Source organism: Panthera tigris, chromosome X (genome assembly GCF_018350195.1).
Source record: "Panthera tigris isolate Pti1 chromosome X, P.tigris_Pti1_mat1.1, whole genome shotgun sequence".
Classification (NCBI taxonomy): domain Eukaryota; kingdom Metazoa; phylum Chordata; class Mammalia; order Carnivora; family Felidae; genus Panthera; species Panthera tigris.
This window is the reverse complement of record NC_056677.1, coordinates 70,732,225-70,759,999: the sequence shown is the minus strand read 5'-3', so window position 1 is coordinate 70,759,999 and position 27,775 is coordinate 70,732,225. Positions and strand designations below refer to the sequence as shown.

The 27,775-nt window shown below is 34.6% G+C and overlaps 1 protein-coding gene across 9 annotated transcripts; it reads left to right on the top strand.

Moving 5' to 3' along the window:
- The first annotated feature begins 1,440 nt into the window (after positions 1 to 1,440).
- Positions 1,441 to 27,775, top strand: ZNF711 (zinc finger protein 711). Of its 9 annotated transcripts, none has more exons than XM_042974997.1 (12): positions 1,441 to 1,618; positions 3,368 to 3,495; positions 4,373 to 4,628; positions 5,004 to 5,108; positions 11,325 to 11,882; positions 17,869 to 18,024; positions 19,153 to 19,176; positions 21,336 to 21,473; positions 22,190 to 22,267; positions 22,353 to 22,400; positions 24,464 to 24,607; positions 25,096 to 27,775. In XM_042974997.1, the coding sequence occupies exons 4-12, from the start codon at positions 5,030 to 5,032 to the stop codon at positions 26,271 to 26,273; spliced, it is 2,403 nt and encodes an 800-aa protein (XP_042830931.1). In that variant the 5' UTR covers positions 1,441 to 1,618; positions 3,368 to 3,495; positions 4,373 to 4,628; positions 5,004 to 5,029; the 3' UTR covers positions 26,274 to 27,775. The 9 variants fall into 9 exon arrangements, with proteins under 9 accessions (XP_042830931.1, XP_042830925.1, XP_042830926.1 ...); XM_042974991.1 differs by having other exon boundaries at positions 19,153 to 19,290; XM_042974992.1 differs by having other exon boundaries at positions 4,373 to 4,633; positions 19,153 to 19,290.

Here is a 27,775-nt window from a genome sequence, read left to right as displayed (position 1 = left end):
TCTTCCACCAGTGTCCTATTGGAATTGTCGCTGGGAGAAGACATTTCAAGTAGTATTTGCCAGAGTAGCCAATGTAGAACACGTCACATATGGGACTACACTCATAAAAATACCTTCCTCATTTAGGAGGGAACCTAAAAGTATAACACCTACAGGGGTTGGAAAACTACCGGACACAGGCCAAATCTGGAGCATTGCCTATATTTTTAATGGATTGTAACTAAGAACGGTGTTCACATTTCAAATAATTCAAAGAAAAATAATTTTTCATGACACCTTAAAACGATACAAATTCAAAAGTCCGTGTCCACAAATAAAAGTTCTATTGGCATAGAGCCATGCTCATTTGTGTACATACTATGTATACAAGCAGTCTATGGCTGCTTTGGGACTACAACTGCAGACTTGAATATTTGTGACAGAGACCCTACAGCTATCAAAGCCTAAAATGTTTACTATCTGGTCCTGGTCGCTGACTCCTAGTCTACTATGAACCAGGTACTGTGCTAGGGCTTTCACATAGTGCCTCCTCTAATTTTGTCAAATCCTTTAGCGTATATTAGGTTATAGGGAACTGATGAAATTAGCTAATTGAGAACAATAACATGTTTTATTTGTAAAATATTCCAATTATTCATGCAAAGGTACTTAGTCACCTTCGCTTATTGTTTTAGGATCCTATCCTTTCCCTGTTTAAACACTGCTATTCAATCCAAATGCTTACAGTACTAAAGCTAAATTTTCAGAATATAAAGCCCTTTGCAAATACAACCTTTTAGTCACATCTCATCTCTCTTTTCCCCACCCATCACCACTGAATTTCTCACTATTCTCCCATTTTGTGCAGACACAAGCTTAAAGTGACACGCTGAAGAGGTATTTAGCGTTCATTTCATTTAGGTTCTTTATCCACCTTTCCTTTCTATGCCTTTCTTCCTTCTTTACTTTCTTGATCTAATTGTCTACCATTATGAAATATAAAAAGAATGGAGGGAGGGAAACTGCAAAACACACAGAGGTAATTAGGGGGGGTGGCATACCTCTTACTACTCTGGACCGCCTAATTGGTCAAATCCTCGAGAGCAGGGCCGATTTTTTTAAATGTCTTCAGCTTGTATTAGAGGTTCAGTGAATGGCCATTCAGTCATTGATTTTTCCCCCTCCCCCTCTTCCTTTCCCTTGGGAAACCTGGAAAACTGAAAATCTTCCCACGGAAACTCCTCAGGGGCGCCCCAAGATCCAAGCTTCTTTACTTGGACTCGCCCGTGCTGCACCCTCACCCCCACCCCCTGCAAGTCCCTGGCGTCTCCAAGCACAAACTCAGCGCGGGATTCTTGATCTCCAGATCGCGCGCGCGCGCGCGCGCGCGCTCTCCCTTTGGCCCCCTACCCTGCAGCAAGGGCAGCGTGACGTAATGCAACCTCAGCATGTCGGCGGCGATAAAAAGAAGGACTAGGCGGCGCGCCTCCCAGACGCAGAGTAGGTTGTGATTGGCTCGGGCTACGGAACCTCGGAAACCTGAATGTGAGGACCTTACAGATCCACAGCTGGCGACCCCCGCAGAAATCCGAAGCGCGGTCACAATCCAACGGCGGCGGTGGAGGAGCAGTGGCAGCAGGTAAGGAGACTCCTGAAGAGAAAGTAAAGGGATTTGGGTCCGCTGCGCTCAGTGTCGCTCCTGTGAGAGGAGAGGCTCACACCCAGCCTGTAGTGTAGGGCGAAGGGAACAATGGAAGGGGCGTCTAGTCCCTAAGCTTTGCCTCCCTCTCGGTCTGACAGTTTTTCTCCTCAGCCACAGCTGGTGACTGGAGGAATTGAGGGAAGTGAGTGTTTTCCCCCTCAGGCAACCTCTCCTTCTCCTAGGCCAGAGGCCCTAAGGGCTAGAGCCGTCGTTGAGACCGTCGGTGGTTTAGGGTGACGGGAAAATGGCGGAAAACAAAACGGTGAATTGAAGAATGCGGCGTCCCCCTGGCATTTTCTCCCGGCGACCCCCCCCCCCCCATATTCCTTTCACTCTCTTCTCTCTCCCACCTCTCTGCCCCCCACCCCCACCCCTTCCTCTGCTTATGGTAACCTTGGAATGCGCGAGTTATGGTGGCGTTTGCGAGGAGGTGGCACAAAATCGGGCATTTTAGGGAGTAGGGAACAGCCAGAGCCGGGGGGGGGGGGGGTCGCGTGTGTGCGGCAGTTGTCGCCTCCGTTAAAACACCACCATTTTGGTTCCCAGCCGTCTCCCATGTAGCGGGGCAGAGAGAGCGGGAGGAGGATGAGGGGTTGGGCAGCACGGCGTGGGTAGCAGCGGTGGCGACCGCTGCACCAAGTGAGAGGAGGGAGGAGGGGAAAGGGTATTCTTGTCTCTTCGCCTCCTGCCTTTCCACGGAGAAGGTTCTCTTGTTTGACTTAAGATCCAGTCAGATGGGTAATATATAAGAGGGCACGTCTGTGCGTTCTGCTCGAAATGATTGAAACTTGGCATGGTCACGGGAAGGGAGACTTATGCGGGAAGCTGGTTGCGTCCAAAGCTGCAATACTGCTACTTGCCAGGGCTCCTTTGTTTCCTATCTGCAAATACTACTTTCGCATTCTGTTGCTCTGCTGCCTTAAGATTTCTCTTGTACCTCTCACCCTGTTTACATCATCAAGAAGCTAGGTCCTGAGTGAGCTGTTTGGAGGAGACAGATGAGAGTAAAATGTTTTTTGTTGTTTGTTTTGTGATTTCTGCTCCCCGTACATTGATAGAAAGATGTTTACTTGAAGCGTACTTAGTGGTTAGCTCCATTCAATCAGGATGTAAGATACACTCTTGAGAATGTTGAGAAGCCCAGCTATCTCTTGGCTATTGAATACTTAACACACTGCTGTACTCATACCTCATTTATTATTGATCTTATTTCAACGTCCTATATGGGAAAAGGTGCTCCAGTGTATTTATTGGGTATTCATACAGTATAATACTTCCCACAGTAGTTACACTATGTGTTAAAATTTTTACACTTCTTTGAGCACTAGTGCAGATTTGTCTCTATCGATTGGGCAAGGATAAAGCTTGCCCTTCGTTGGTTGTCTTTCACTTTACAAAATAAGGTATCACAAAATAAGTGATTTTTTTAAAATGTGCTTTAGAGAAAGAAGATTTTGGTTTAATGAAGTCGTCGAATTTCAATTGTAATAATGTTGCTAATATCGTAGTAGGTAGTTATTTCTGTTGGAATCCCTCCGGATGCATTTTAGATAAACAGATTTGAGCATTTGAGCCGTTCTTTACCTCACTCTGCACGTTAAAGTGTAAAGAAAATTCTTAAGTTGTGTAAGAGACTTGGTTGAAAATGTTTTAAAATGTCTAATTTTGAATGTATGTTTACAATAGGTAAAGAGAACGCTTTTCCAAAGAAAATAACATAGTTCAGAAGGAAAAATAACAAAAACAAATTGCTGCAGATTTTATTTTACAATATGTAAGAAAATCTACAATTTCTTCAAGACAGTCATATTAAGGTGATTAACAATTTAATGTTTTATCTTATTTAATAATTAAACAAAATTAAGTGTTTAAAACATTTTAAGGCATTTGTAGTTCTATTAGTTATGTGATAAAGAAAACAATACTCTAAAGTTGATATAGTACACTGTTTTAAATGTTAAAATAAGTCCTTATGACATTTTGATATATCTCTGTGAACATATGGATAGTTTATCATGAACTCTCTTGCCTCTGATGACTTCATTTTGGAGACAGAAAACAATGTGATATTTGAAAAATACAGAAGAGTTTCTAAAAATTTGTAATTTTGTTCATACATAAAGTGATTTTGTCCAATCAATTGATACATAGAAATGACACCTACTACTGTAGGATTTTTATCTGCACCATTCAAATGTTATACTCTAAGAACTTTAAGGCAAGGAAAAAAATCTTAGTAATCTCCTTACTTAAGGATAGATTAAGTTGCTTTACATGGCAGCCTTCTAAAACTTTAATGATAATCTCATCTTTTGTGCAGTATAGCCTAATTTATTAAACACTCCTAAATAAAAATGAGACAAATGTTTTATAAAATTGACAGATTACTTTGGTTGATATACTTAGAATCTTATGTTTGAATGGGAAATACACCTATGTAATTGTAAGAAATAATATTTAGTGACAGCATCCGACTTTAGGTTCCATGCTGTCTGTGGATCCTAAATATAGGATACATCACTTGAAGTGAAATAGATTGAATCCTTGCTTTCAAAACTAACATGAAGCTAATATGACTTTATTAATCACTAAGGAAAAAAATCAGTTGTACAATTACAAGTAAATGATATTCTGAAAGGAACAATTTGCTAAATGTTTATATGTGATTGATCTTATCTCTACCATATTTAGGAAGCAGTCATGTTTCCATGAGTCCAAAACTATGTGACAAGAGAATGTAGTAGAGTGAGGCCAGAAGTCCTTACTGGCTCAAAGAACTCCAGGGAAACTGGGATAGAACATTTTACATTATAAGTAGAACCCCGGGAGCCAGAGGTGGAACACAAGTTTATCTGCAGAGCTCCGCTGCAGGGCTGATCTGGGTCTGGAAGAAATGGATGAGAGCCACTGGATGAAATTCACTAATACTAGACACCTGAGTCCTCTAGTAATGTATAAATATCCCAACTATTGTTTGTTGTCATTTTGTTCTTTTTCTTCTCTTATAACCTACATTTTAACTGGAACGTCAGTGCTACAGTTTTGTTCTTTCGCTTGCTTCTATCACTTCCCCTGTGGCTCCTCACCTTTACTGTGTCTTATTATCCATTTGATTTATTTCCTTTAATTTAGCCCTTCTTTTACTTATGTTTTTCACATAAAGCATCTAATTGAGGTTTATGGTTTGTTTTCTTTTCTTTTGTAATGAGATTTGCATACCTGGTTCTGAGGCATACTTTCCATTGCATTTTTTTTTTTTTCTCAGAACAACTGACTTTGGCCTAAACATATTTAAACTATTTTAAAACCATTTCTTTTACAGAGACTTGTGAATGAACTTTGCTAAGTATGGATTCAGGTGGTGGAAGTCTTGGATTGCACACATCAGACTGTAGAATGGCCCATACCATGATTATGCAGGATTTTGGTAAAGCATTTTCTTTGTTATATTTTTTTTCTTTTTAAAATCAGAGCATACTAAATGTCAAAACTATGTTGAGGAAGGGGAGAATTTATGAAAAGTTGTTCTTTTGCTAGGAAAATCCATTTGTAGGGCTCATTTTCTTAAAGTAAAGCTATGTCTCAGTAGTCTGCTTAAAGTCATTCTTAAAATTTTGTGGGAAGGTTGAGGTAAGGAAACTTGGAATATAGTAATAATATGGCATTGAAAATGAAAAAATTCAGCTTACATAATTAACCACATTAGTTCTTGAATATAGGGAATTTTAAATTGGTTTTCTAAAATACATTTTAAATTGCTTTTGTTAATAAAACTGGTAAAGGAACTACTTTAATCATTTCAAAGAAGTTAGATGCTTATATTGTGATATAGGAAAGTCATGCATTAGGTGGTTAATTATATTCTGATGCAATATCTTCAGAAAGTTGTTTCTAATAGCATTACATTTTTCTTTTTTTAAAAAAGAAAAGATTCTCTGCTTTTGTGGCCAGGTTTTTCAGTAGCCTCTTAACAGTAGTTATTTTCATGAAGATGTTAAAACTGTATAACAGTCAACAAAGAAACTGAATTTGGGTAGGGTCAGTCTGAATTATAGAAGAGATTGAGGTATCTGAACTATTAGAGGCAAGGATAGAGTGGTAAGAATTGAGGAAAAGTGGAGTGAGGGTAGAAAAAACAAATAGTAAATTGGGATAAACAAAAAACACAAGGTATTGTGGAATTGTCAAAGAGGATATTAGGGATGGAGGATTACAACTAGTGATACTTTTCTCAATTAAGAAAATGTTACTACTGTTTTCACATTAATGTGGTTGAATATGTTATTTTCTCCACTGTTGTAAAGCCCACAATGTTAAGAATCAGAAGAACTGGATTCTTGTCTTGGCTGTCCTATTAAGTATCTGTGTAAACTTGGGCAAATTACTTAATTTAGATTTGTGCGGGGATTGGACTAGATAACATTTAAGGTCTTCTCCAGTTCTGATTCCATGACACTTCTGTCTGATGAATAAAGATGTGGTGCACAGATCAAGATTGAATATGGTTGAGATCAAGATGACAATATAGTCAATTGATGAAGTAGAAAGCAATCATTGATTTATTCTGCTAAGTGAATCAGAAGTCAATTGTGTTGATTATGAATGACTTACAAGTGATTTGGGTGTAAAAAGTACAGGAATAAATTCTACAAGAAGGACAAAGAATTCAAGAGTAAAGCTTTCACAACGAATGTTGTGAATTCTTTGCTTAGAGGTAGTTTTTAAAATACTGGAACACTTTAACTTCAGTATGTTAATAAGTTTTGGTTGAAATGTCACCTTTAATTTTTTGCCTTTTAAAAATAAGATATCTTATGAGGCACCTGGGCGGCTCAGTCAGTTAAGCCTCTGACTTCAGCTCAAGTCATGATCTCACGGTCCGTGAGTTCAAGCCCCTCATGAGGCTCTGTGCTGACAGCTTGGAACCTGGAGCCTGGAACCCGCTTCAGATTCTGTCTCCCGCTCTCTCTGCTCCTCCCCCACTCTCACTCTGTCTCTCTTTCTCTCTCAAAAATAAATAAACCTTTAAAAATTTTAAAAATAAGATACCTTAGAAATGGAAAAAATACAGTATTGTCTCCATATGATACAAAATTTAACCCACCCTGTAGCATTTGGTGAACTTCCAGACCCCCTTCACTCCTGAAGAAGTTGCGTATTAGCAAGTAAAGCCTGATTACTTTCAAAGATTGGGGAAAAAATGTCCATTTACTGCTGGTGAATATTTCCTTGATGCTCCTCTTACCTTCTTTTTCCTTGTTCTTCTTCAGTGTTTTAAGGTTTAATCAACCCCTTATTACATCTAATACTTTACTTCCTTTTAGTTGGTAGGGAAGTAGAACATGCATGTTGAAATACATTATGTACATCCTTTTTTTTTTCTTATTGAGTTAATAATCCATATATCATACAGCCTACCCATTTTAAAGAATACAATTCAGTGGTTTTATTATACTCACAGAGTTGTACAAACATCACCACTACCTAATTTTAGAACATTTTGTCATTGAAGAAATAAAACCTAATACTCATTAGTGGTCACCCCCTACACTGCTCCAGACCTAGGCAACCACTAATATTTCTATGGATTTACCTATTGCAGACATTTCACATAAATTGAATCATACCATATGTGGCCTTTTGTGTCTGGCTTCTTTCACTTAGCCTGGTTTTCAAGTTTCATCCATGTTGTAGCCTGTATCAGTTTCTCTTCAAATTGGGGCACCTGGGTGGCTCAGTCGGTTAAGCGTCCGACGTCGGCTCATGTCATGATCTTGCAGTTTGTGGGTTCGAGCCCCACATCAGGCTCTGTGCTGACATCTCGGAGCCTGGAACCTGCTTCGGATTCTGTGTCTCCCTCTCTCTCTGCCCCTCCCCTGCTTGTGCTCTCTCTCTGTCCCTCAAAAATGAATAAATGTAAAAAAAAATTTAAATTTCTGTCAACATAGAAACTTAGATATTTGGAATCCCTAAAATTAATGATCTTTGTGAAACAGAGTTGGCATACACAAGTAGAGCTAGTCAAGTAAATATACTGTGTCAGAGGATCTCTAAATTCTATAATGTTCTTGGTCTGGATGGGCTGGCTATTATATTAAGAACCTGAAACATTAATTCAGAAACTTAGTAGGCCAGTTTCTTTTGAAGGATATTTGAGATTTTTAAATTTACAACACGGTTTGTATAACTTTGCTTGTGTCTCGGTACAATGGTTCTCTTTGGAATCTGTTCCATTGAATTTAATAGTTAAGATTTTATTTATGCAAAAAGTATGTTGGTTGCTCAGTGATTTAAATAACAAAACAGCCTTCCATAGTGGCCCAAGACAGACCCACCAAATACCAAATTTTATGCTATACCTCTGGTGAAGTTTCAGGTATTCACATTTAAATGAAATAACTTTAGTGAAATGGGAAATTCTTGAAATGATGACTTATTTCTTATTGTTATTTGGTTACCTAATTGATTTCACACTTTTTAAATGATGATTTCTTACCATTTATAATTTGTTACCTAGTGAGATACATTTTTAATACCATTTAATGCTGCTTACTAAATGCTTTAAAATTTAATTGAGTGACTTTGTGATAGATCTTTTTGCTCTCTCTCTCTCAAACTGTTCCTTTAATAGTGACTCACTCGGTTAACTCTATAAATATCTTAAAAACAGTATGTAGAGTAAATAAACTCTATTTTCCTCCTGTAGACAGGTAGAAAACAGCCAGTCTAGAGTTAAACAATAACAATAAGTTCAGTCCTCAGCTTGAACCTTGGGCAAGTTTATTTAATTTCTCTAAACCATAGTTCTTTCGTATTTAAAAAGGAGATAATAATACATCATACAGTTGTTCTGAGGCTTAAATGAGATAATATTTGTAAAAATATTAGTAGGTTGCTTGATGCATAGTCAGGAAGCAATAAATACAGCTAGTGCGTAGTTAAATAAGTGACTTTGTTTAGAAATTTAATGAGATCTAACTAAGCAGATGAGAGGAAAATTAAGCAGATGAGCTTAACTAAGCTCATGAGATCTAACTAAGCAGATGAGCTGATGAGAGGAAAAAGCAAAATTTAATAGGGGACATCTTGGCTCTTGGTCTGAGTAATATGTCAGCACCCTGTGGGAAACTTGTCAATTCTTGGTCTAGGATCCTTGATATTATTATTTAGTTCAGTGTGAACGAGCATATTTGGATTTATTTTAATGCTTACATCTGGTTTATTTTGACCTGTAAGTTCCTACTAGAGTAGAGGCTAGAATCCTCCCAGTCAGGTTAATCTGAACCCAGGCCAGCATTTGGTGTTATTCTATCTTTCCATCATTCCCTAGTGTGTACTCTCAGGAACCAAACTAACCTCCAGAATTTTCCATATTTTAAGTCTGACTTGTGGAAGGATTTTATAAAATATTAATTTTATTGTTTATGTACATAGAACTCCAATACTATGAATTTTATAGGCTTAACATTTAATTTTTCCTTGCTAAAAACCACATTTCTGGTCTGGTTGAATGTTCGATTTGAACCTCCACCAACTCCCCATCTCCAAAATGGCTGGTGGAGTAACCAGTGAATAGAAAGTACTTGTTTTATACATACTCCCTTTGCTTACCAGATTTTCAAGATTGAAGCTCTCTCCTTTTGGGGTAATATGGTGGTTTAGGTAAAGTTTGAGAATATTGAGGACAGTACAGAGGGGTAGAAAGGAAGATAATCCTGAAAGGTAGTTTCCCTTTCTCACTTTATCTTTTGATAGTGTACTGGTTTCCATCTTAACTTGTTAACTAACTTCCATAATGAATTGGTTAATAATCGTGAACACTGTATAGCACTCTTTCAGGTATGACTTTATAGAAAGTGATCATTATGTGGAGAAGGCTTTGTACTAGATTATTTAATGTAGATAATTTTGTTATAACCTGGACTATAAACTCTATTAATTTGTTTCCTGTACACTTCAGTAAGGCAAAACTTAAGAGTTCTTCATGAAGTGATTTTATACTTTTATAATATTTATAAAGAAGGTAGGAGTTGGTGCTCAAGAAAAACATTGTTTAAAGCTTTGTTCCTTCAGACTTACTGGTTTAGAATTTAGTGAAATTTAGAGTCCCTATGTATGAATTTTATCAAACCAAATCTTTGTCTACAATGAGTTGGGTTTTCCCCCCCAAATCAGGTGTTAAAAGATGCTTTCCACTTTTGAATATAGTAATTCTTATAAAGAATTTTAGGGACTTTTATGCTTCTAATGCATATTTTATAATGTATTAAGCTTGCCATATTTTACAAACTTAATTTAACATATTAGTACGCATTTATGTTTGTGTGTCCTTCTTATTTTGATTTTAATTTTGTTGAAATGCTATACTTACAAGAAGTAGAAAAAATAGTACATAGAGTCCCATGTAGCTTGTACTCCTCCTCTTGGAATGGTGACATCTTATATAACTGTACTATAGTATCAAAAGTAGGAAGTTAACATTGGTGCATTACTGTTAACTAGACTAAAGACCTTCTGAAGTTATCACCATTATTTTTACATATATTTGTGTAAGTGTATATAGTTCTGTGTAGTTTTACCCTATATATAGATTTTTGTAAACACCACCACAATAAAGATCTAGAACTATTCCATTACCATATATATGCTATGCCAATATATTTACACACACCCTTACCTTTGGCAACTGTGAATCTGTTGTCTATCTCTATAATTTGTAATTTTGAGAATGTTACATTAATGATTCCATTTATACATTATATAGTATCATAATCTTTAGTAATTTGCTTTAATTTTCCGGAGATTCATTCAGGTGTTGAATGCATCAATAGTCTGTCACCTTTTTTATTGCTGAGTAGTATTCCATGATAGAGATGTGCCAGAGTTGGTTTACCAACCATTTATCTGCTGGAAGTACAATTGGGTTGTTTTCTATTTTTTTGCAACTATGTGTAATAGCCACAATGACCTGTTATGAATTTTTATCTGCAGTTTTTTGTGTAAACATATGTTTTAATATCTCTAGGGAAAATGCCCTAGAGTGTAAATGTTGGGTTTTATGGTAAATACATGTTCAGTTTTTTAAGAAACTGCCATATATTTTCCAGAGTGGTTGCTACCATTTTACATTTCTGCCAGCAATGTATGAGAGATCATTTCTTTGTATCCTGACCAACCTGTGGTGTTATTGTTCATTTATGTTAGCTGTTCTAATGTAGTGATATCTCATTGTGGCTTTTATGTTTTACTTGAAAATAAAGTGCATTGTTTTTAAGCTCTTAATTTAGATTTTACTAACATTGTTTTCACCTACCTCCACCCCAATTCCTGGTTGGTGATGTTTTGTGTTTTTGTTTTTATTTTTGTTTTTATTTTTTTTTACTTTTATGTAAGCTCTACACCCAATATGGGGCTTGAACTCACAGCCCCCAAGATGAAGAGTCACATGCTTTACCAACTGAGCCAGCCAGATGCGCCTGGTGATGGTTTTTATTGCATTTAAATTGTCAGTGATTTTTAAGATGATAGTTTGCACAGACTACTTCATATTTTGAAAATGTTTTATGTAATCTGATATATTAAATATAGTACTTTTAATTAATAAAATAACTTTACTTTTTTTGGATAATTGTTTGTATTATAGTGGCTGGAATGGCTGGTACTGCGCATATCGATGGAGACCATATTGTTGTTTCGGTTCCTGAGGCTGTATTAGTTTCTGATGTTGTCACAGATGATGGGATAACTCTTGATCATGGCCTTGCAGCTGAAGTTGTCCATGGGCCTGATATCATCACTGAGACTGATGTAGTAACAGAAGGGGTAATTGTTCCTGAAGCTGTACTTGAAGCTGATGTTGCTATTGAAGAAGATTTAGAGGAAGATGATAGTGATCATATCTTGACTTCTGAGCTAATTACAGAAACCGTTAGAGTACCTGAGCAGGTTTTTGTGACTGACCTTGTTACTGGTCCTGATGGACACTTAGAACATGTGGTCCAAGATTGTGTTTCAGGAGTTGACTCTCCCACAATGGTATCAGAGGAGGTTCTTGTAACTAATTCAGATACAGAAACTGTGATTCAAGCAGCTGGTGGTGTTCCTGGTTCTTCAGTTACTATTAAAACCGAAGATGATGATGATGATGATGATGATGATGATGATGTCAAGAGCACTTCTGAAGACTACTTAATGATATCTTGTAAGTGAAACAAAAGTACATAATTACTTGGGAGATTTATTTATATATAACCTGGAAAGGTTTTCTGGGATGGGGGATCTAGTCAATAAAAGACACGCGGATAATCATTTTGCAAAATATTTTTTTACAAAGCTGTATTGTTGAGATGCTTTTTGAACTTGCTCATATTTTTAGTTTACTCAATTAAAGTTCATACTACAATTAGGTAAATTAATGTAATTTATTAATACATTAGCACCAAAAGGAAGGTTCAACAAGAACATTAACTGATAAAATTTTTAATGGTAAATATGCATATTTCAAAATAGGAAGTTTATTTTATGCAACCACTGCTTGCTTTTTAATGTGGTAGGTACTGGAGTTGTCAGTTAAGTTTTGCTTAGGAATTTAAGTATAATATATCAAGGAATGTGTAATTAATTTTTATCAAATACTTGAAAAGGAAATCTTAAACTCCGATTGTATTCTGCAGTTCTCCCTGTGTTTATTTTTTGTCTAAATATGCGTGTGTATATTCTGTGCAAAAAATGCCTTGATGTGTTTATTTCAGATTGCTTTATGATGTCTTTAAGACATTCTATCTGAAGGAGGAAGATAGAAATATCTTGTTCTCATTTTAAGTGGTGGGTTTGCCTGAACAGCAACAATAATAAAAATCTCATGATGAGTTATTGATGGAGCTTGAGGAAGAAGTAGGTCTGTTCTTTATGCAATTTGGAGGGATCATGTTGGAAGTAATAAAAATTAGATAAAGTTCACTTTTTCATGGTGGATTTTTCTTTTCTTTTTAAAATAAAAAAGGACTGATTGGGAAGTGCATCAACAAGTAGAGTAATGTGTATGTGTGCATGAAGTGATGATATGTTATATGTATCAGTGAATTTAAAACTAAAAACAAATTAGATTTAATTTGTAAATATGATTCTGAAGTATAGCATGTTAACTTTTTCCCTCTACAACCACCTTTGGAGGTGAATATTTACATTGTTTTTAAGGGAATGATTTAAGTCTCTAAAAGACTGTGCAAACTGTTACTACCTCTTTTTAAATTGATGTCCATTACTAAAGCAATTCCATATTTATATCTTAACCTGATGTTTAAACAAAAAACAACTATGGTTATGATTATATAAAATAGTGTGACAAAAGTTGGTAGCCTTTCTAGTACCAAAATAATATTGTGCCTTTAAAAGAGTACTTGTCAGTGTGCCTGGGTCGCTCAGTCAGTTAAGTGCCCAACTCTTGATTTCAGCTCAGGTCATGATCTCACAGTTCATAGGATCATGCCCCATGTTGGGCTCTGCGCTGACAGCATAGAGCCTGCTTAGGATTCTCTCTCTCTCTCTCTCTCTCTCTCTCTCTCTCTCTCTCTCTCCTTCTCTCTCTCTGCCCCTCCCCTACTCGCTCTCTCTCTCTCTCTCCATATAAATAAACAAACATTTTAAAAGAGAGTACTTGTCAAATCAAACTCTGATATTAAAATAGTTTAAAATTTAGATATTATATGTTTCGTGAATTGTCATGCCTTAACATGTCTTCTATGATTTGATTCTGCAAAAGTTTTTTTTGAAAGAGTTTCTAGAATATTTTAATTCACAGTATTTATTTTTATATTGCCCTATATGTCAAATGCAAAGGACTTCTGTCTTTCTACTCTAATAGGAGTAAACTGAAGATTATAAAGAACATTGTATTGCTCAAATACTGGGATTGCTGTGGGATCATTTTAGGGGAAATTTAGTCTGAGAATTAATTAACTCCTTAATCATTAGTAAGGACAACAACAACAAACTTGAGCAGGTTTTTTTTATTGTGGAACATGGAATATACAAAAATTAAATATTTTTTTATATCACCCATTTTCCTACCACCCAGATCTTTGACCATTTTTATAATGATTATTTTACTCAAATTGGAACTAGTTGCTCTTTCTTACCATTTTAATTTGTTTTATTTTATTCTCTTTTGATTTAGTTTTTCCCTTTTTTCCCTTCATCTCTTAATCTTCACTTCATTTTCTTTACCTCTTGGTTTCTCTTGGCCTTTGAATCTTATAGGAGTGAAGAGAATAAATTGCCTTAAAGGCCTCAGTGTTAATTTAAAAAGTCCTCTTCTCTGTTTTTCTTTCCAAGATAGAGATTTTGAAAATGTTTAAGAGATAAAGTTGAGGACTTAAAACAGACCTTTGTCTTATTTCTGAGTCCCTTAATATTACTATAAGGAACTCTTACCATAGCTAAGTTTTAGAGATAGGGAATTTGTTTTGTCTCATATCTGAGGTGCATCTGAGCTTTTTCCCCTTTTAAGCCAAACATCACAAATTGTTTATCTTAACAATGGCTCTCCCACTTGTGCTAAGTAACTTGTAAAGTAATGTAGAGTAACTATATCTGTTTAAAATTATCCTAGGTGTGCTCTTTAAAAATAACTAACATCCATAATATCTTTATAAAGGCTTCACTGGAAGAAGGAAGTTCCATTAAATAATGAACCAATATAATGCTTTCAAATTGTTTTTTACCTATAAAATCAGTTTATAGTAAAATCTTGGATTGCAAGTAACTTGTTTTGCAAGTGTTCTGCCAGGGGAGCAAACATTTCTAATAAATTTTAACTTGATAAACAAGCAATGTCTTGCAATATGAGTAGTATGTGATGCTGAATGTCACATGATCACAACTGAGCCAGTGGTTCTTGAAATTCGCTTTGATATGTGATTACTTTGGATTACAAGCATGTTTCTAGAATGAATTATGCTCCCAAACCAAGGTTTTACTGTATATTTCTTTTGGGAACATAATCTTGTAAAAAGCAAAATGTCTTGGTACAGTCATTATGGGAGATGTCATCAAACCTCACCAATTTCAAGGGTAAAAAAGAAAAGTTAACACCTTTGTGTTTTTTTAACATAACAACTTTATTGAGATATGATTCACATGCCATAAAGTTCACCATTTAAGGTGTGCAGTGATTTTTAGTATATTCCACAGCATTGTATAAACATCACCACAATCAATTTTACAATTTTTTCTTCACTCCAAAAAGAAACCTCATGCCCTTTAGCAGTCACCCCTCTGCCACATACCAGTCCCCCTCCTCTGGCAACCACTAATCCAATTTCTGTCTGTATAGATTTACCTATTCTCAACATTTCATATAAAGGGAGTCATGTAATTTGTGGCCTTTTGTGTCTGGCTTCTTTCATTTAGCATAATCTTTCAAGGATCATTCATATTGTAGCATGTGTCAGTACTTCATTCCTTTTCATTACTAATATTTAATTATAAAGATAAACATTTTAGTTATCCATCAGTTGATAAACATATGGTGTTTCTACTTTTTGGTTATTATCAATAATGCTGCTATGAAGATTCATGTACAAGATTTTGTGCAGACATGCTTTCAGATCTCTTGGGTATGCAATTGGGACTGGAACACCTTTGTAATCTAAATGTTAGTAACTTGTGTTTGTTTTAGTGCTGTGAAATACAGATTCTTTACATATTGCCTGATCTAATCTCTGTAGTACATCAATATACTCTATACTGATAATAACATATCCATAATATAATTTTGGTAGATGCAACATAAAAGGGGTGCAGTAAAAAACCTACTTAGCTTTTAAAAGGAATGTTATATTGAATTTTTAATCAAATTGTGCTATTGAGTTCTATAAAGGAATATCAAACATTAGCAGACTTACCAACAATGCATCTTACTGTTTTATGTTACATTTAGCACCAGTAGAATTCTGTGATGTGGATAATATTACTTGCTATTACTGTCTGGAATGTCCTGTGGGTTAAGAAACAACACTGTGGGACTTGGATATTGCAAGCCTTAATTTGGGGTATTTTTAGTATTTGCATTAAGAGTCTTTGAGGATCCATTTCTAAAATCGCTTGATTGACCATTAAATCTTTGTTACCTTTGTACTTTCTGTAACAAAGAATATAGAATAAATCTTGGTGAAGTTGATGGTTTATCTCTCAAAACTGCATACTAACATTTTAATAACTTTATAACCTTCTATAATCTTAAAATACAAAACAAGTTTGGTTACTCAGTACATTTCAAAGTTGTTCATTCTGAGGAATCTAAGTAGAAAATAATGGGTACGTTAAACCATGGATGACCTTAAGGTATAAATGGAATCAGGATAGCAACAGTTATTTCAATATTTAAAGCAAAAACTATGGTACAAAATTATTGAGAAGTGACCAAAAAAATGTGTATTTCATTTCATGAGCTTTAATTTTGCGAATTATAGTTTTAATTCAATATGTTCCAGAAGTAGCTATGATCACTTTAAACCATTCAATGATAATAAAGCAGTATTTATCAAATGAGAGTATTTTCAGTATTTCATTTATTTACTATAAGTTATTCCAACTTAAGAAATTCATATTTTGGACACTTTTTGAGGTTTTGTATATCTTATGTCTTTATTTTCAAGAATGAGAAAACATTTTCTGAAATCTTAACTTGCCTCTTTTAATTTTTTTCTGTGATGTCATTGCTTTATTCAACATGTTTTAAAAGAGAAGCTATTATTAAATTGATAATATAAGATACTTCATCTTTTTTTTCTTTCATTTTAATCTGTCCCATTGTAAAAAAAAAATTTCCAGGAAATGCAGTAATAGAATTAGGGGCTATGTTGGAATGAACATATTTAGTCAATTTATTTTGATTATTTAGGTCCTTTCTTTCATAGACAAACTCTTTGAACTCTTAAATAGTATGGAATAATTTATATTTAATCACAGAGTTGAAGTAGCTTTGCATTGTAAAAAGAATTTCTGAAATGTGTTTTCCACCATTTTGAAAGGCCAAAAGAATATTTTTGAATTTGTATGTATCAAATTTAAAATGGAGGTAAGGGAAATCTAGACTTCGACCCATTTAGATCTTCTTGGAATTCGTTTTTTAAGAGTACTGAATTAATAATTTTTATGTCAGTTTATTCTTTTTTCAGTAGCTCTGGAATTGTTTAGATATAGTCAGAGGCTTTAGGATTTTATGTTTCATATATGATGCTATAATATACATAATAGGTAGAAGCAGATTTTCAATTAGATTATATTTCAGTTATTATAGGTATAGCATTGAAATAAAAAATGGTAGTCATATAATATTTGAAGGAATATATTAATATTTATGATTAAAGAACAAAGTTTATTGATATGTACTTATCGCATAGTTTGTGCATAGTATTCATGTGAAAATAAATGTTATTCTTAACCAGCTGAGCCACCCAGGCACCCCCTAAAGTAAATATTATTCTTAAAGACTGTAGAGAATAAAAATTTTATGTGTACTTAAAATGTTAAGTAATACTCTCAAATATTGTTGCTTTACCTTTCTCTATGATTTTGAAGTCTAGCATATGTTTGTAAATATAGAAGTATACAAAATTTCTGGTTTGAAGTTGTCTTCCATTGACTCAACAGAAATTAAGAGTATTAAGATATTGTTTTTATAATTTCTGAAAAGGCCTTTTTATAAAATCATTCAGGTGATGTTTCCTCTTTTCTCAATTCTAAATTCTAAATTTCATATGCTGATTGGTTTTAAAAATACTGCTAATTTAGTTTGGGAATTGTTTATGTGAGCTTATTTTATGAGTACTATGTATTTTTATGTTCTGATTTTTTCTTAGTTTTGGTGTTAGGATTTAACTTAAAATGTTGAATGTAATGGAAGATTATTTAATCGTTTTTAATTAAGGCTCTGTGGTTATTAAGTATTTCATATATATAAATTAAAATCTCTGAATAAATTTTTTCTGTAGTTACAATTGTGTAGTATACCTGATGTTGTATATTGTTTTTTCATGAAACAAAGCACTTTCAGTAGTTGCATAATAGGTCATAAAGTGAATACAGTGGATAGGTGATCAACACATTTCGTGTTGCTCTTTTGACATCCACTAAATGTCGGTTATACTTTTTGTCTAAAATAGTTTCTTCTTTATATTTTACAGTGGATGATGTTGGGGAAAAATTAGAGCATATGGGGAACACACCATTAAAAATTGGCAGTGATGGTTCACAGGAAGACGTTAAAGAAGATGGATTTGGTTCAGAAGTAATAAAAGTGTATATATTTAAAGCTGAGGCTGAAGATGATGTTGAAATAGGTACAAAGACTAATTTTAATTTATTGCTATAATAGTTATGAATGAAAACTTATTCTTTTCTGGTGACTATTCTAAAATTGTCTTTAAAGTGAAGATTTTTAAATTTTTATTTACTTTTTTTAATTTTTGAGAGAGAGGCACAGAGTGCAAGCAAGGGAGGGGCAGAGAGAGGGTGACACAGAAGCTGAAGCAGGCTCCAGGCTCTGAGCTGTCAGCACAGAACCCAGTGCGGGGCTTGAACTCACTAACCGCGAGATCATGACCTGAGCCAAAGTCAGACACCTAACTGACTGAGCCACCCAGGCGCCCCATGAACTGCAGATTTTTTTAATGTTTATTTATTTTTGAGAGAGATAGACGGAGCACAAGAGGGGAAGGGGCAGAGAGGAAGACACAGAATCCAAAACAGGCTCCAGGCTCTGAGCTGTCAACACAGAGCCCGGAGCTCGAACCCATGAGCTGTGAAATCATGATCTGAGGCAAAGTCGGATGCTTAATGACTGAGCCACCCCAGCACCCCAGTGCAGATTTTTATAGACTTCTTTGGGGATGGAATATTAAAAAATTGTATGTGAATAAGCAGGAATGCAGAATATATCATTCTTGGATTCTTTCAACATAAGTAGAATGTTATGGTTGGGATTATCAAAACAAATGAGTGGAGAGGCTTTGATTTAGAGTAGGAAGTTATAATGAGTATTTAAGGGCAGGCTTAGAGGCAGGCTGCTTGGATTTTAATCCTAGTTCTGCCATTTAGCTGAATGGTTATTGGTGAGTTACTTAGCCTTTTTCTGCCTCAGTTTCCTCATCCATGAAATGGCCATGATGATAGTAACTACCTCATAGGGCTATTGTGAAGACTAAATGGGTAAAATACATATTAAAGACTTCTATAGTGCTTTGCATATAAGTGTGATGTAAATGTTAACATTTGTTGTTATTTCTCAGTGGTTACTGAAAATTCAGAGTGTATTTTATAAGAAAATTCTCTTGACACTTAGACATTTATATTGGAATATTTTGGGGAATATTTTTCCAAAGGAAAATATTTCTTATATATCTTCCTTATTGACTTAGGGAATTATTTCATGATATTTCTTTATATTGATATGTGATTTAATTTTTAAGGTGGAACAGAAATTGTCACAGAGAGTGAGTACACCAATGGACATTCTGTAGCTGGAGTGCTTGACCAGAGTCGAATGCAGCGGGAGAAGATGGTTTACATGGCAGTTAAAGATTCTTCTCAAGAAGAAGATGATATTAGTAAGAAAAATGGGCACTGTAGTGACTTATCAGTAGCCATCATGCGTTCTTTAAAAAAAAATAAGCGATCTCAGAGATACAAGCACTATATAGGAGCAAAGTTCAATAAAATAAGTCAGACCTTTGCTGTAATTAATTTAAAAGAAAAGAGTCCTTTTGACCATTCATGCATACATGTATTATTCAAATCAGCAAACATGAAATACTATGTCTCATACTAGGGATACAGAGATAAACAACATAGGGTTCCTGACTTCATTAGAGCCCACAAATACATAGGTAATTATTGGGCATCTATTTTGTCTGTGTTACTGGATATGTTGCATAAATATTTAATACTCACAACTCGTCTCCGAGGTAGGTGGTATTATCTTTGTTTTATGGGAGGAAAAATGTGCTCAGGGAACTTAAGTAATTGCCCAAGATCATTATAATATTAAGGGAAGAATGTACAATTTCAACTCTTAGCTATCTAACTCTACTGCCAGTGTTCTTTCCACATGGCAGTGAACACCGTTGGCCTCTCTGGATTTAGCAGTGGAAAGGCTAACTGGTTGTTCTCCTTCTGTCACTGAAGGATTAGATGAGTAAGTATTCTCCCAAGTAAGTTAAGCTCCCAGGATCTTTATTTATTATGCCTTTGATGGTCTCCAAGTAGTTGCTGCTTAAGGTTTCTTGGGGCTGAGTACCATAGGGTGAAAATAACTCCTCAGGTTTCCTTTCCTGCCCATTTCCTTATGAGGGCATGTTACACTCTGCCTACTTTCTTCTCACTTCAGTGTAGGAATGCGGCCCTTCAAGATGGCTTTTTCTGTCTTCTTTCCATGCTGAGACAAAACTATTTTGTTTTGCCCTAGAAGGGCAAAAGCCTCCACTTGAGTGCATTACCTAGATAATACTCAGCTTTTCCTAGACTGTGCTCTGACCTCCATGCCTCAGATTTCCTTCCTTAGAAGGCATGGGAAGCTGAATTCCAATCCCAAACATGAATAATACACCATAGTTGATAATCTAAAAACAAGTAAGTCTAGAAGATTTGATTGGAGAGGAAAAGTGTTAAATGAAGTAATTTCTATTTGGTCTTTAAATTCTTTATTATTATTTTTTACTCATTGGTCAGTAAAGGGGCATAATAAAAGTTGGGAGACTGAAGCTTAAGTTAACTGATGCCAGAATTCCTTGTCTAAGTGGAAAGCTTAGACCAGTGTCTCTCGTTAATTGAAAGAAGGGAAACTTGGGAGAAAAGGGACTCTTTTTTCTCACATTTTTTCCACATTTCTTCCATAGTGAAGAGAAGCTCCCAATATGTGAATCAAAGGAAAAGCATAAATTCAAAGCCAATTTTTTACCTAACAGCTTAAACCAAAATGATTATGTCACATAAAATATACTTAATGACTCTCTAGGTTTATATTTTTTTACTCCGATACTATATTTTTAAAAAGTGAGTCTCACTTAATGCTTTTTTTCTCAGTAGAGTCTCTGAAAATCCTGCCTGTTAAAGGATGTCCACATATTCATGAAGACCACTTTATATATACATTATGTTTTATATATAAATATATATGACTTTGATTATTTTTATTTAAATTTTTTTCAATTACTAGTATTTTTGACTACTTTTCAATGCGTGTACAGAACTGCACTTAAGTTATAGTATATGGGGTAGCAAGGACCACTTTCTAGTATTGATTCTATGGGAAATGCTTTCTGAGTTCTAAAGATCAATCAAGCACAATTACGGACTACAGCATTTTTTACAAGTTCGTAATGCCCAATGGACTATAAAATTAGTCAATATATTCCAAGCGCAAATGTTTTATATAATCTAAAAGTCATTTTCATAGGATAGGTTCTAAGAGGAGAATAAGAGTTTTAATAAATGATTGTCTCCTAGAGGCACTCGTCTCCAAAGTGCCTAATGTAATTTTAAAATTAACAAAATTGAAATCTTGACAGTTGGAAAAATTTTAATTGTTTGGAATTTTTTTACCCATTTATTAAATATTTGGGGTTATAAACAAGCAATTATTTCTAAAATTTAGGTTGCGCTGAAATAGCAGATGAAGTTTACATGGAAGTCATTGTAGGGGAAGAGGAAGGAACTTCTCTCCCTGAGACTCAGCTTGAGGACTCTGATGTTAATAAAACAATTGTCCCTGTTGTCTGGGCTGCGGCATATGGTAGGACACTGGCATTTTTTCACCTGCTAAGTACATAACATATCTATTTGATCAGCCTTTAGGTCATTAAATATGCTGTGCTAATGGCCCTCATGAGTTGACTAATATAAAATGTTTTGCTGTGGACTGATTAATCTCTAGTTACATACGTGATTTTCCTACCATATATCTTGTGTTATTTAAAATGAGCCTTGCTTAATGCATTATTGTTTTTCAGTAGGCTTTATTCAAAATCCTACCTGTATAAGTGAGTGTCATAAAAAGTTTTATTTTTCTAAAATAGGAATATCCTTTGAAAATTGATCCTTCCCCTTTTTCAAAAACTTATTTCATGTATTAACACCACAAATAAGATTTGGGGGGTTTGAAAAGAAAAAGGAAACCAGGTGTGCTCTTCTAGAAAGTATCTAATGGAAGGTAAATTGATCTAATGGAAGGTAAATTTATCAGGGGTTTTTTTTTCTTTCTATGTAACCTCATTCCTACTTAATTTAGAAGATGGTCCAGGTATACTCTTTATTTTGAAAAGTTTTGGTGTTCAAATGCATTATCTTATCTCAGTTTTTCCAAAGGTTCATTCATTCAACAGTCATTTATTGAACATCTTCAATTTTGAGTGTATTCTGCAGAAATATATACTCAATTTTTATTTTAAAAATAAGATTGTTCTAGATTTTAACAGTTCCAAGGATGCTAACAGTAGCCCTTATTTTCAGTGCGTGAAATTATATCTAATCTATGGGAGTGGAAGAACTCAACAACAAAAAAGTTTAATCCAAGGAACAATGGTCAAAGTAAGAGTTTTGTAGATTAAGATGTGATCCACTAGTAATCATTATAGTCAGCCTATCAGTTTTTAATTAGCCTTTTTTTTTTTAGGAGATGAAAGAAGAGTTTCCCGGAGGTATGAAGATTGTCAAGCATCAGGTAAGAGAGCATTACATGTGACATGTAAGTTAAATAGCCAGTTTTATATAGTGTTTGGAAAATAACCAGTTACTGGTTTGTGTGTATGGACACATAGGTTAGACTCTTACTTGCCTGGTCATATCTTATCTGGTTAGTCACATAAGAGTTTTCCTCTTCGGGGAATTGATTAATTTAGGTACAAACATAATGCATGTTATTCTCCAAGTGCAGTTCATTTTAGCTTTATCTCAAGATACAGATGTTGGGCAACTTACAATATGAATCATAAAAGGCTGCTATAGATAAAATTATAAAATAGAAATTATTTTATTCATAAAAGGCTGCTATGGATAAAATTATAAAATAGAAATTATTTTATTTTATTTGTTTTTTTAAATGTAATGTTTTTTTTATTTATTTAAAAATTTTTTAATTTTATTTAAATCCAAGTTAGTTACCATATAATGTAATAACAATTTCAGGAGTAGAATTTAATGATTCATCACTCACATAAAACTCCCAGTGTTCATCCCAACAAATGCCCTCCTTAATGCCCATTACCCATTTAGCCCATCCTCCCACCCAACAGCTGTCTAGCAACCCTCAGTTTGTTCTCTGTATTAACGTCTCTTATAGTTTACCTCCCCTCTCTCTTTTTATCTTATTTTTTTCCTTTCCCCTTTGTCCACCTGTTTTGTTTCTTAAATACACATATGAGTGAAATCACATGATATTTATCTTTCTCTGATTTTACTTAGCATAATACATTCGAGTTCCATCCATGTTGTTGCAAATGGCAAGATTTCATCTTCTTTGATTGCTGCTGGGTAATATTCCATTGTATATATATACCACATCTTCTGTATCCATTCATCACTCAGTGGATATTTGGGCTCTTTTCATAATTTGGCTATTGTTGGTAGCGCTGCTATAAACATTGGGGTACATGAGCCCCTTCAAATCAGCATTTTTGTATCCTTTGGATACATACCTAGTAGTGCAATTGCTGGGTCATGGGTTAGTTCTATTTTTACTTTTTTGAGGAACCTCCATACTGTTTTTCAGAATGGTTGCACCAGTTTGCATTCTCACTAAAGTGTTCCCGTATCTCCGCATCCTGGCCAACATCTGTTGTTTCCTGTGTTGTTAATTTTAGCCATTCTGACAAGTGTGAGGTGATACCTCATTGTGGTTTTGATTTGTGTTTCCCTAATAATAAATGATGTTGAGCATCTTTTCATGTGTCTGTTAGCCATCTGGATGTCTTCTTTGGAAAAGTGTGTTCATGTCTTTTGCCCATTTCTTCACTGGATTGTTTTTTGGGGGTTGAGTTTGATAGGTTCTTTATAGATTTTGGATACTAACCCTTTTTCCGATATGTCATTTGCAAATATTTTCTCCCATTCCGTCAGTTGCCTTTTTGTTTTGTTGATTCTTTCCTTTGCTGTGCAGAAGCTTTTTATCTTGATGAGGTCCCAATAGTTGATTTTTGCTTCTGTTTTGTTTCCCTTGCCTCCAGAGACATGTCTAGTAAAAAGTTGCTGCAGCCAAGGTTAAAATAGAAATTATTTTAAAGTAAAAATTCTCCTTGATACCAATTGCTTGTTAATGTCTTCCTTGGGGCAGAACTATTTTCTTTTTTTAAGTTTTTTTTTGTTTATTCGTTCATTTTCAGAGAGAGGGAGAGGGTCGGGGGGCGGGCAGGGTGAGAAAATCTCAAATAGGTTCCGCGTTGTCAGCGCAGAGCCTGACATCATCGGCCTTCATTGGTGAGAAATTGATCTGATGCCAGTATTTTGTTTGGGTCATAAAATTCATTGTCTCATGTTACATTCACCTTATTAGTTTATTCTGTTAGGATGAATAAATTGAGATAGTTTAAAGTTAATTTCACATGATATTTAAAGTGCTTTTAGTTGTGTGTGTGTGTGTGTAAGGGTATAAAAGAAAGAATATGGGTATACTTTGTGAATTTAGTACTGCAATTGTAACTTAATGCCATGTCATCTCTAGTAATTCATCTAACCAAAACCAAAAAGTATAAATATTATGTAATTTAATAGTGTATCATTTTTTTTCAGGAAATACTTTGGACTCAACATTAGAAAGCAGAAGTAGTACAGCAGCACAGTACCTTCAAATTTGTGATAGCATTAATACAAATAAAGTACTTAAACAAAAAGCCAAGAAGAGGAGAAGGGGAGAAACCAGGCAGTGGCAAACAGGTAAAAATACTAATACTTTATGAATATTATAATGATTTGAAACGTGGAAACATTTTTTGGTAAACAAAGGAAAAGGAGTCCATTGTTACAGAGTAGTCCTATTCCCGTATACCTGTTTGCATTTGATTTAAATAGTTGGTTTTTTTTTTAAGTGCTTGACATTTAGTAAAACTACACTTGTATGCTCTTTACCCAAATGTTGTTTTCAAAGAGAATTTTCAGGTTGGTTTCACAGAGGTTGCCTATTTCTGGTTTACAAAATGTATATAACATTTTGACAGGTGAATGGTCTATACTATGGTGATGCTCATTACTTTTTAATGAGGTATTTTATCACAAATCACTTTTAATGTGCATTTTATTCTACAGGATTTTATTCTACTAGTATAGTTCTCACATTGTGAATGTCAGCTAATTTTGGCACCTTTGTTGTAAAACCCTTTAAAACAATCTGGCCAATTGTTATAACTTCCTTTTTTTTTATCTAGCTGTTATAATAGGCCCTGATGGACAGCCCCTGACAGTATACCCTTGCCATATTTGCACAAAAAAGTTTAAATCCAGGGGATTCTTGAAAAGACACATGAAGAATCATCCTGATCATTTGATGAGAAAAAAATACCAGTGTACAGATTGTGACTTCACAACTAACAAGAAAGTGAGTTTCCATAACCACTTGGAAAGCCATAAGCTTATAAACAAAGTTGACAAAACCCATGAATTTACAGAATACACACGAAGATACAGAGAGGCTAGTCCACTGAGTTCAAATAAACTTATATTAAGAGACAAGGAGCCGAAGATGCACAAGTGCAAATACTGTGACTATGAAACTGCAGAACAAGGACTGTTAAACAGACATTTACTGGCTGTTCATAGCAAAAATTTTCCTCATGTTTGTGTTGAGTGTGGTAAGGGCTTTCGACATCCTTCTGAACTCAAGAAACACATGAGAACCCATACTGGTGAGAAGCCATATCAGTGTCAGTATTGTGTCTTCAGGTGTGCAGATCAGTCAAATCTGAAAACTCACATTAAATCTAAACATGGTAACAATTTGCCATATAAATGTGAGCATTGTCCTCAAGCATTTGGTGATGAGAGGGAGCTTCAACGCCATCTGGATTTGTTTCAAGGACATAAGACACACCAGTGTCCTCATTGTGACCATAAGAGCACCAACTCAAGTGACCTTAAGCGGCACATCATATCTGTCCATACTAAGGATTTTCCTCACAAATGTGAGGTCTGTGAAAAAGGTTTCCATCGTCCTTCTGAGCTCAAAAAGCATAGTGATATCCATAAGGGTAGGAAGATTCATCAGTGTAGGCACTGTGACTTTAAAACATCAGATCCATTTATTCTTAGTGGTCATATCCTTTCAGTTCATACTAAGGATCAGTCATTGAAGTGTAAAAGGTGCAAGAGAGGGTTCAGGCAACAAAATGAACTCAAAAAACATATGAAGACCCACACTGGAAGGAAGATTTACCAATGTGAGTATTGTGAATACAGCACTACAGATGCATCGGGCTTTAAACGACACGTGATATCAATACATACAAAAGACTATCCACACAGGTGTGAATTCTGCAAGAAGGGATTCCGAAGACCATCAGAAAAAAATCAACATATTATGAGGCACCACAAGGAGGCTCTTATGTAATAAGATCAATATAAAGAAAATATGATACACTACATGGGATGAAAATTTCATGAACTGTTTCATCTAGTTCCAAAGCTTGATAGTAAATCATAACTTTACATTCTTTGTATTAGAGATCTTGAAATATTTGAAATGACAGGGGATCTTATACCCCTTTGAAAATTACTTAAAGAATTTAAGAAGCACCATAGAATGGTTGCAGAAAAACTCTTAAGTGTCTATTTAATAGTATTATATGCATAAACTACAGAAGGGAAGAGCAAAGACAATGACTTTATTGGCTGATCATACTAGAGATCAATATTTCTGAAAAGATCATACATAATTGAGTTTAACAATGCTTTTCTATGGCAAGCAAGCCTCACTTTTATGTGGTTTTAGAAATGAAGTGGGGAAATAAAATTTAGTCATGCATCAGTCACTTAGTCATTGGGCCTTTTTTATGGTACCTGAAAATTGAATTCCAGAAATGGCAAAAGTTTTATGTATCCATTAAAAGAAATTCCACTGGAAAACAGCTTATATTAATTCAGTACTATTAAAAAGAATTTCAGAGCTGCTAAGATTTTACCACAGGATAGGATGTTTAAAATATAGCATTCTTTCCTGAAGTCTAAAGTGAAGTTTAGGATTACAGTTCTCTTTTTTCTGATGTTCAGGTTGATTTTTCAGTATGGCATATATGACAAAAGTATGTTTGAGTCAAATGTGGCTTTCTAAAACAAATGCAACAGTAGTGTTGCAAATAAAGTTAGCACTATATTTCTTAATGATCTAAAGTTTAAACTGGGAGAACAGTTTTCTTAAATACTATGTTTAGAAGTTTCTTTTTAGGGCAGTCTTAGCAAGTATGATTGTTCTATTTGTACTTGCTCTAATGTTTAAAGGTGCAATTTTATGCCATTATTGGAAATTTTGATTTTTTAAAATCTATATACCATATTGTTAACATGAATTTTCAATATGATGCAGTATATATGCAGTATTTAACAAAACACTATGCTGCCAGTAGAGTTTGGAGGTGGATATTCAGTTTACAGTGTATAAATTTAAAATATGCATCCCTTTAACAATGCTTTGTGTTAGCATGCTGCAAATCAAAATGGCGCTTAATATAAAAAGCTGGTTTAGGGAAATTTAATGAAAATCCTGTTCATAAATGTAATGCATATGATGTGTACTTTTAAGTTATAGTTGCTTCATGTTTACACTCAGCTGTTCAACATAACTAAAATGTAATTTTACTTTATGCTATATTGTGACTTTGTGTTTTAAATAATGTTCACCTTTCTGTTTTTGCACCAGATAAGGATCTGTTCCTTGAGAATAAATTTTTTATCTTTCTTAACTTCAGAATATTAAATTTGGAAAATCTAAAATAGTGTGTTATGTGGCTGTAAATGATGTACACGCTGTAAAATAAGATTGTCATTGTTATGTGGGATTATTATTTCTAAATGTTACTCATTAAAATGAGCATACAATAAAAAGCATTTATTGCA